Below are 9,562 nucleotides of genomic sequence, written 5' to 3'. Positions count from 1 at the left end.
TCCGATAAACACTTGATCAAAAATCTAAAATAAATTTTTTCCATTTATAGAATAAATAATATACATAGATTATTACCTGGTAACCATATCATTCTCACAGATTCATGCACGAAGTGGTACTTGTGTATGGCACGTACCAAACGAGCTATTGTATTGCGAAATACTGCGGCATTCATGCATGTGGAAAGGTACCAGTTTTCGTGAAAAGCGTATCATGAGTCTGCAGATTAATGATTGACCGATCACCATTCATTGTGTACAGCGGACTGCGCGAGTGCTGTTTGCCGAGTCGTGTCGGCGTATGAAGTGAAAATATACGGTATTCAACAGTTTGCATTCAATTGTGGAAGGGTTTCGTAGTCAATTTCATTAGCAGTATTGTTTGGGTCGTGTGTGTAGCGTGATACACAGCATATTCAGAGTACTTGTTGTTAGACTCTTGGTCTGATAAAATCGATGATTAGATGTAAGTTTATGTAGTAGACCGTTTTCGCCAATTTATTGATCGGCATTTCACAGCAGTTACTTGAGGTGGATAGGAAATCTAATACCCGCTTGATAATTCAGTGTGTGTGTAATTGTAAAAAAGGTCAAAAAGCAAGTATTACTGTAGGGCTATTATAATTACTGTAGTCTGGAGCTAAGAAAGTATGCCGAATGCTAACATGCTTCAAATGTTTCACAGGAACTAACCCCATTTTAAGCTTAAAAATGAAGTTTAAAGCAGTTATTTTTGATATAGGAGGCGTGTTGGTGCCTCAACCACAAATTGGTATCCTGAACTATGAAAAGCAATTGAAATTACCGATCGGCTTTTTGGGAAAAGTATTCATGGATGGAGCACCGGATAACAGCTTTTGTAAGCTGGAAAGAGGAGAATTGTTGTTTTCGGAATTCATTCCTAAATTCGACGCCGATGTCAAGGCTGCGGCAAAGCGGGACCGCATCGATGTAAAGAAGTTTAAAACAGAAAATCTATTTAGTATGATGATGTCACAAAAAGAGGCAATTCATAAAGATATGTTTCATGCTGTAAAAACGCTGAAGATCAAAAATGTTAAAACTTGCGCCCTCACCAACAATTGGATCGACGACCGAGGAGAAAACAAAGAGATGGTGTCAAAATTTTCAGTTTTGTTACGCAGATTTTTTGATGTTGTGGTGGAGTCTAGTATTGAAAGATTGCGAAAACCGGATCCGGAATTGTACAAATTAACATGCGAGAGACTGGGCGTTAAACCTAACGAAGCGGTATTCCTGGATGATATCGGTTATAATTTGAAGAGTGCCGCCGAGTTAGGCATAACGACAATAAAGGTTACAACTCCCAAAGAGGCGATCAAGGAACTGGAGAAAGTCACCGGGTTAGATTTGACAAGTGGCAGAACCTCAGATGTCGTTTACCCACCTCCATGCAAACATGACGATGTGCCTCACGGAACAGCTGTTCTGAAGTCTGGGTACAAAATCCATTACGTCGACATCGGAGAGGGACCTGTAGTAATGTTATTTCACGGTTTCCCCGAATTATGGTATAGCTGGAGATATCAGATACCTGCTTTGGCAAGTGCTGGATATAGAGTTATTGCTATGGATCAACGTGGGTTTGGTGATTCGAGTTCGCCACCGGAAATCAGTGAGTACTCGCAAAAGAAGATTTGTCAAGATGCCATAGATCTTATGGACAGTCTAGGAATTAGTCAAGCAACGGTTGTTGGACATGATTGGGGCGGAGCTGTCGTTTGGAACTTGGGACTGTTTTATTCACATCGTTTGAACGGAGTTTGTGGCATAACGACACCTTTATTTTCAGGTATGTTCTTAGGATACAAATAAAAATTAAACAGTAAAAGGGAACATATTTTAATTTATTGTGAAGATATCCCCTACAAAAAAAAAATTTCAATGTATAGAGTCATGGCTATAGGGCAATAGTAAGATTCTGGACTGCCAAAGTTGGTTCGATTTTTGCGCTCTGGGTGAGGCCTTATGAATCGTAACTTTACCGAGAAATTAAAAATAGGATCAAACATGGGTGCAAGGATGTTGAGTAGGATTTTGTCATGTCCCTATTTGGAGTCCGGAGTTGTATTTTCAACTCCTTAGAGTCTGAGTTGAAATTTAGAAATACTTGGAGAGTCGGAACTTTTAATGGCAATAGTCGGAGTCAAAATTCTCTATGAAAGCTAAAACATTATGTTGACCAAACGTGATTAACAGTCAATTATTGAAGGCCTGAATATGCTAAATTATTATTATTAAAATTTATTTTCCTTTGGAGTTCGTAGCTAGAGTCGGAGTCGAATTTTTCATCAACCTAGAGTCGGCAACCGGAGTCGAATTTTTGCATGCGCTTAATCCAATTTCCATTTTGTAGGAGAAGGAGCAAAAAGAATACAAGCAAAGCCGGAAACGTTCGATTACCAGATGTATTTCCAGGCTCCAGGTGTAGCTGAAAAAGAGTTTGAGAGTGACATCCCAAGAACATTTAAAATATTCTTCCGTGGGGTTAAGGACGTTCCGATCCCATTTCCAGATGGAAAACCATTTCCTAGAGATACCACTAATGTTACGAAGCGCGGGGGAATGTTTGTTGGATATCCTGAAGATGTTGCGATTGGGAAACTTATCAACGAAGAGGATCTGGCGTATTACTCCCAACAGTACAAGAAAACTGGTTTTCGGGGACCACTGAATTGGTACAGAAACCACAAGGAATCCATGGGCTGGCAAATGCAATACGCAAACAGAAAAGTTGTCGTACCTTCTCTGATGATCACCGCTTCACATGATTTTGTATTGAAACCAGAATTTTCTCTTGGAATGGAAGACAGAATACCAGATTTATCTCGAGTAGCGCTTGAAAATTGCAGTCACTGGGCCACAGTCGAAAAGCACGACGAAGTAAACGACGCTATCATATCGTGGCTTGACAAGATTCACAAATCTAAAGCTAAACTATAAAATATTGATAACACCTGAGATCCCAATTAAATGAGTAACAAAGCAAAACTTCCTAATTCAAAATTAAAGTCGCCTATACTATGATAATAATGCGATGTGATTTAGTTGTAGAAAATGTATTTGAATATCTTCGTTGCTTGTACTGTCTTTTTTAATTACAAATGTTGATTTTATAATAAATTTATAGTCGAATTAGAAAATCGTGGATTTATTTTGCTAAACTAATTTATCGATAGGAGCAGATAATAGTAGTGCGAACAGAGTAATTGCCGTTGGAAACATTGAGACTTCAATTATCGGTAGGGTATTTTGTTTTATGGTAGTTCTGTGGATTGCCCGCATAGAATGCGTTATAGCACACATGGTATGAGGCAGGGGAGTTCTACGTCGCGGCGGTCCATACAAAGGCATAGGCTTGAAGTATTACGTTGTCTTCCGCTGATCTGAAATAGCACACATCATATAGTTTTTTTTGATAAATTGGATTGCGTTAAAAATGCTTAAAGTTATTCGAAAACTACTATATTCATTGCGAAAGCGCAACCAGCGCGCGATTTTTAATTTTGATGACGTCATCACACAGAAATTCACAGTGAAAAACGTATGCCATAGAGCCCACAGACATACTGAAATGAATAAGTAGCCCAATAGGCTTCTAGCGACAAATACAATCATTATTACCTATGAAAAACATCAAAGCAATGGGTCCAGAAGTTGAAGAGAGAAGCCAAACGATCCATAGGTCCATTTCGTGTACAATGAGTCAAACAGACTTTGCTTACCCAATAAAGTTGCTCTGTGGCGCCGGCTATGGATTCGGATGGCAGAAATTATTGCAGAATTGTTTGAAAATGGCACCACCGCCATCGACTGTTTAGGCATAAAATCTCAAAAGCAGCTGGGATATCTCTACCTAGTTGTAAAACGACTGCTGCTGGGGTTCAACAGTATTTCTAGCAATTCTTGATAACAAACATGTCATCCATTAGAATTTGGATGAACCATTTGAAAAAATGTACTCGAAGATATATATATGTTAAAAGTCCTCTTCGATCGTTCAAACGGTTGTCTACGGACTCTCTCCTAAGTCACTACGCAGTTAATTTATTGATTGTTGTTGGGTCGAACAATACAAAACTACTGTACACTATGGCAAATACAATATCACAAACCCTCAGCCACAAAAGCGAACACATTGGCATTGGCATTCCACATTGGCATTGGCATTCCACTCAAGAACCCGCAACAACCCAACAGACACAAAAAGACCCCAAAACACTGGAAATCCAACCGAAACAATCACATCCGCAAATCCCAGTCCAGACCAACAGGACACCAAAAACAGACCGTCAGCGCCACAGCGCTCCCGGTGTCTCGAACACCGAAACACAAAATTCAGCAGCAAGATCAAACAACGGCCTTCAAACAACGGCCTATTTGAGATAGCAATAAGGGTTGTCACACAGTCATAAAAGTCTGCCAGGAAGAAACGGTGAGATTATTATGATATATATGCAGTTGAAATATATACTACTGCACTATGCATCTTGTTTATCCGGGTATTGAGGTGAGAAAGCAACAAATAGACGAAATCGTCTGAGATGATATCTCATATATATACTAATGCAAGATGTGGTCGTGATCGTCGACAACTTTCCGTCGATAAACAAAACGTTCCAGTCTACTGCACTGCAACTTCATTTATGTAAATAAGAGATGGAGGTGAATTGTAGGTCGACTGCGGAGCGACATGAAAGCATAATTTGCAATGAGCTGTATATGAAAGAATATCGTGCGCGTATGCCTATAATTGTAGATTATGTTTTTTAGTGTGAAAAAGCAGAGATCAGAGTCATTTCCACACTGTGCAGAATAGGGTAATTGACAGAGCAATTTTGTGCATAATATTTCCGTAAAAGATTAGAATAGAACGTGGAACGTTTTAAAAAAATTAAATTGCCTCGTAGAAACGTAACTTAGTATGATAATTCTCTTTAAAACTGGTTAAAAAATCGACGAGATCCAACTATTATTCCTAACTTTGTATCTTTGATCAGATTTCAACCCTCATCTTACTTTTCTAAAATAAAAGAAAATCTATTACATTAGAATCAGTTAATTTATGAAAATCTAAGCTTGCCTACACTCTCCTTCCACCGTCTGTCCAAATACATTTACTGTATATTGTAATTGCTTGATTCCAAGTCCCATTATGATCATTGATCAAACAGTTGATGCTCGAGAAAGTGAAAACACCCTGTGAAATAACCTTATCAGGTGATGAAATTAGGGAGAATGGGGAATTTTCTTATAAAGGAAAATTATGCAAACGAAATTGCACGCCTAGTATTGAAGCCCCCCTAGAACACTAGGCTAGACAATGCAGCATCATACAAAGCTATTATAGACTTATTTGAACACGCGAAATACAAAAAAAGCTGTAACAGAATAGCGGCCAGAATAGGAGACACTAGAGAGCAAGAAATACAATTCTTACGGTATAAGCACACAAACTAAACCTCGCATGATAAATAAACCTACCTCTCCGGGTTTTGAAGCGATATGTATGAATAATCGCACCAGCAATTATGATACAAATGGCCTTGATAGCTCAATTGTTTGATAAATGTCTTGCGGTTGGAAGCAATAAGTTCTGAGATGTGAATTAATGATATGAATCGAATTAAGATAGTTATTAAAATAATGTAAATTATAATGCATTCCAGCTTTATTACAGATAAATTAATCTTAGCGATTGTAGGTATGAAGGTCAAGGGTGTGATTTTTGGCATCGATGGTGTAATGGTACCCCCGCCAGAAATTGCTGTACTAAATTTTGAGAAAGAATTGAAGCTACCGTCTGGTTTTTTGGAAAAAGTCTTGGAGGATGGAGCACCGGATAACAACTTTTGTAAATTGGAGAGAGGAGAATTGTTGTTTTCTGTATTTGCTTCTAAATTCGATGCTGACGTAAGGGCCGCTGCAGAGCGTGAGCGCGTCAATGTGGATGAATTTAAAACAGAAAAACTATTTAATATGATGATGTCACAAAAGAAAACGATACATAAAGAGATTCTACATGCTGTCAAACTGCTGAAAAATAAAAAAATTCAAACCTGCGCTATCACAAATAATTGGATAGATGACAGAGAAAAAAGCAAAAAAACGATGTCCAAATTTATAGTATCGCTTCGCAGATTTTTTGACGTTGTAGCGCAGTCTAGCATTGAAAGAATACGGAAACCAAATCCGGAATTTTTCAAGGTTGCTTGTGACAAGTTAGGCTTCAAACCAAAAGAAGTCGTGTTATTGGATGTCGGCGACGATAACTTGAAAATTGCGTCAGAGCTTGGTATGACGTGTATTAAGGTAGTAACTCCGAAGCAGGCAATTAAAGAACTTGAAAAGATAATTGAGATGGATTTGTCCACTGGAAGAACATCAGATGTTGTGTATCCACCACCATGTAAACCTGATAACGTGCCCCACAGCAGCGTTGTTCTAAAATCAGGGATCATAATTCATTACGTTGACGTCGGTGAAGGACCTGTTGTGATGTTATTTCACGGTTTTCCGGAATTATGGTATAGCTGGAGATATCAGATACCTGCCTTAGCAAGTGTCGGGTATAGAGTTATTGCTATGGATCAACGCGGATATGGTGATTCCAGTTCGACGTTTGAAATCACTGAGTACACTCAGGAGAAAGTGTGCCAAGATGCCATAGATCTTATGGATAATCTAGGAATCAGTCAAGCAACGGTTGTCGGTCATGACTGGGGTGGTGTCGTGGTTTGGAACTTGGGATTGTTCTATTCACATCGGTTGAAAGGAGTGTGCAGCATAACTACCCCACTAATTGCGGGTGAGTTTCTAAAAATGAAAAATGCAGATGCAAAGTCCAATTCTTATGTGCTTCATGATACCAAGAAACGTACCTGCTTAACATATGAAAATAAAAACGAGAATATCGGTCGGAGACCGAAGACTTATCGATCGAAACTGCGGTTTCGATCCATGACCTTATAGTGACACCGCGTGTCCCATCACTAAATAATTAATAACTCGCTAATTATACGACATAATTCATCCAATCAATAGGCTTCTGTTCCGAGATATGATAAATGCACATGCAAAATTTGGAACAGATTCAACCTCGCTTTCGTGAGATATCGCAACATACTTACCGATCAAGATCAATAGGTAACGAGAGATAACGTGTAATTGAGTGTATGTTCGATACTAGCGATGCAAGATTCTCGTTTGGAATCAATATCGGAATTGTATATAGGCATAGTACTTTAAACCTGAACACGACAAACTTTTTAGATATACAAAAAACGCATGGTACAGCACTCCATTGTTTGCTGCAATCTTGTTTTTCTTTTTGTAGCATTGCGTAAAACTACAAATTTGTTTCAATTATTATAACGATACAGAATATAAGAAACCTTTTTATATTCCAGGTGAGATGATGGAAAAATTTAAGGATGACAGATGAGTTTGACTACCAGATGTATTTTCAAGAACCCGGAGTTGCTGAAAAAGAGCTAGAAAGCGATATTCCAAGATCATTCAAACTATTCTTCCTGGGAGTCAATGATCACATTCCTTTTACCGATGAAAAATCAATTGCTGCGGACAGTACGAACGTAACAAAACGCGGAGGAATATTTGTTGGATTTTTAAAAGATGTTGCAATCGGGAAACTTCTAAACGAAGATGATTTGGCCTATTATGTCCAACAATATAAGAAAACTGGCTTCCGCGGACCGCTGAGTTGGTATAGAAACCACGAAGAAAATTTTAAATGGATGATGCAATACCCTGATAGAAAAGTACTGGTACCTTCTTTGATGATCACCGCTTCACACGATTTTGTATTGAAACCGGAATTCTCATTGGGAATGGAAGACAGAATACCCAATTTGTCTCGAGTAGCTTTACAGAATTGCAGTCACTGGGCCACGGTTGACAAACCTGATGAAGTGAACAATGCTGTCATTGCTTGGCTGGACGGTATTCACAAATCTAGCGAAAAACCTATAGTGCAATGATAAGCTCCAACAATGTAAAAGTGCCTACAACGGTTAATTTATATCATTAAACTCAATGTAGCAGCAAGTATGGAAAATGTTGTATTTAACATTTTGCCGTTTTTGAGAATGATCTGCAGTTTTTTCAAATTCGAAGTAAAGAGTAAATTTTTTATTCGGTCTGCGTTGTTTGAATTTCTCACGAGTTTTAAATCAGTGTTAAACGACGAACCCCGGTGTTATTCTGCCAGCTGTCGTCGAACCCCAAAGTTTTGAACAATTGAATCCAGGAGGATAGTTTTGTTCGGGTTATAAAAGATTCAATTGATATGAATATGATGGGTTTTTGTTGAGCATATGCTGAGCTGCTATGGCTTTATTTAAATGACATTCAATATCAATGGATAATCAATCACCCCGCCACGGCGCACGCCACTGGTTATAACAACATTAATTGCAACCAGAATAAGTTTAACTGCACATAGTCATCCTCTGAAATCCCAAAAAAGTCTTGATTAACATACAAAAAGCTTCTCCGAATTTTATGGATCAACTTGGGACCACCAATGACCATTGTAGTGGAACCTTAGAGTAGACTAGATACCAATACACAGTATGCCACAGTGCTGTCGACGGCAAGGGACTTGTAGATCGAAAGATACCGTAAGTATAAGTTGTGCGGCTGTGAAGGAGAAAAATTGCAATTTTGTATATTACAAAGCTCAAATGATGTATTAAAAGAATTGATGGCTAAACTCATTCATTTATCAGACTTATTAGTATATTATTGATATAAGGTTGTCGTTCTTGCAATTATTCAGCGAAAGACCCCGCGGTTTGTCACAACAACCTGAGATATTTCTATTTCATGCCGAAGGCCCTAAAACCCCATTTTATGGGCGTGACGATGAAGCGAGTATAATACTAGAAAGACGTGGGAGGCAACTATTTCATAGGACCTTGAAATACATCCACCGAACCCGGGGTAAGAGACACTGTTCTAAATGATCATTCTGTGTCACATGCTTACGTTTAGCCTGTTATATCAACCATTTTTACACATCCGTAATCGCGAAATTGATTTACACGCAGCAAAAAATAAATTAAACGAGTTTCAACACAGACGCCAGAAGTTGTAAAACACGCGTCATTCGTGAAATATAAGCATGTTTACTCAGGGACACCCGTGGTGCCATAGTGTGACCTTGCGCTTGCTTAGATGTATGAGGGATACCGTAGACCAGCGTTTTCCAAAGTGTGTTCCGCGAGCGTCTTCCGAATGTTCCGTGGAAAAGGGATCAAAATTACGACTAAATTGGTCGCCATGGCAATGTTTATCACAATTCTGTTAGTTTTCGCGGTGCATCTGGCAACTCGCCACGACGCACTACTGCGTCACGATGTACCCATTGGGAACCACTGACTGCATTACACCATTTTTCTTTATCAATTTTAACCTTTTAATTTTGGTGTTTCGCGAGGCAAGATAAAAAGCGCAAGTGTTCCTTGGCCAAAAAAGTTTGGGAAACGCTGGCGTAGACCAGGCCTGCCCAACCTTTTTC

General features: G+C 38.8%; 1 protein-coding gene and 1 pseudogene across 1 annotated transcript; both read left to right on the top strand.

Moving 5' to 3' along the window:
- The first annotated feature begins 689 nt into the window (after positions 1-689).
- Positions 690-3,164, top strand: LOC120337441 (bifunctional epoxide hydrolase 2-like). Its single transcript, XM_039405195.2, has 2 exons — positions 690-1,813; positions 2,378-3,164. The coding sequence occupies exons 1-2, from the start codon at positions 712-714 to the stop codon at positions 2,962-2,964; spliced, it is 1,689 nt and encodes a 562-aa protein (XP_039261129.1). The 5' UTR covers positions 690-711; the 3' UTR covers positions 2,965-3,164.
- A 2,530-nt stretch (positions 3,165-5,694) lies between these two features.
- LOC120337631 (bifunctional epoxide hydrolase 2 pseudogene) lies at positions 5,695-8,181 on the top strand (annotated as a pseudogene).
- The last annotated feature ends 1,381 nt before the right edge of the window (positions 8,182-9,562 follow it).

Source organism: Styela clava, chromosome 10 (genome assembly GCF_964204865.1).
Source record: "Styela clava chromosome 10, kaStyClav1.hap1.2, whole genome shotgun sequence".
NCBI lineage: Eukaryota > Metazoa > Chordata > Ascidiacea > Stolidobranchia > Styelidae > Styela > Styela clava.
The sequence above is the reverse complement of the archived record's forward strand: the minus strand, read 5'-3'. Positions and strand labels throughout refer to the sequence as shown.

Excerpts from the sequence above, each read along its gene's own strand:
- LOC120337441 (XM_039405195.2), top strand. The coding sequence starts at position 712 with ATGAAGTTTAAAGCAGTTATTTTTGATATAGGAGGCGTGTTGGTGCCT. Across the intron at positions 1,814-2,377 it reads AACGACACCTTTATTTTCAG|GAGAAGGAGCAAAAAGAATA; the intron begins GTATGTTCTTAG and ends TCCATTTTGTAG.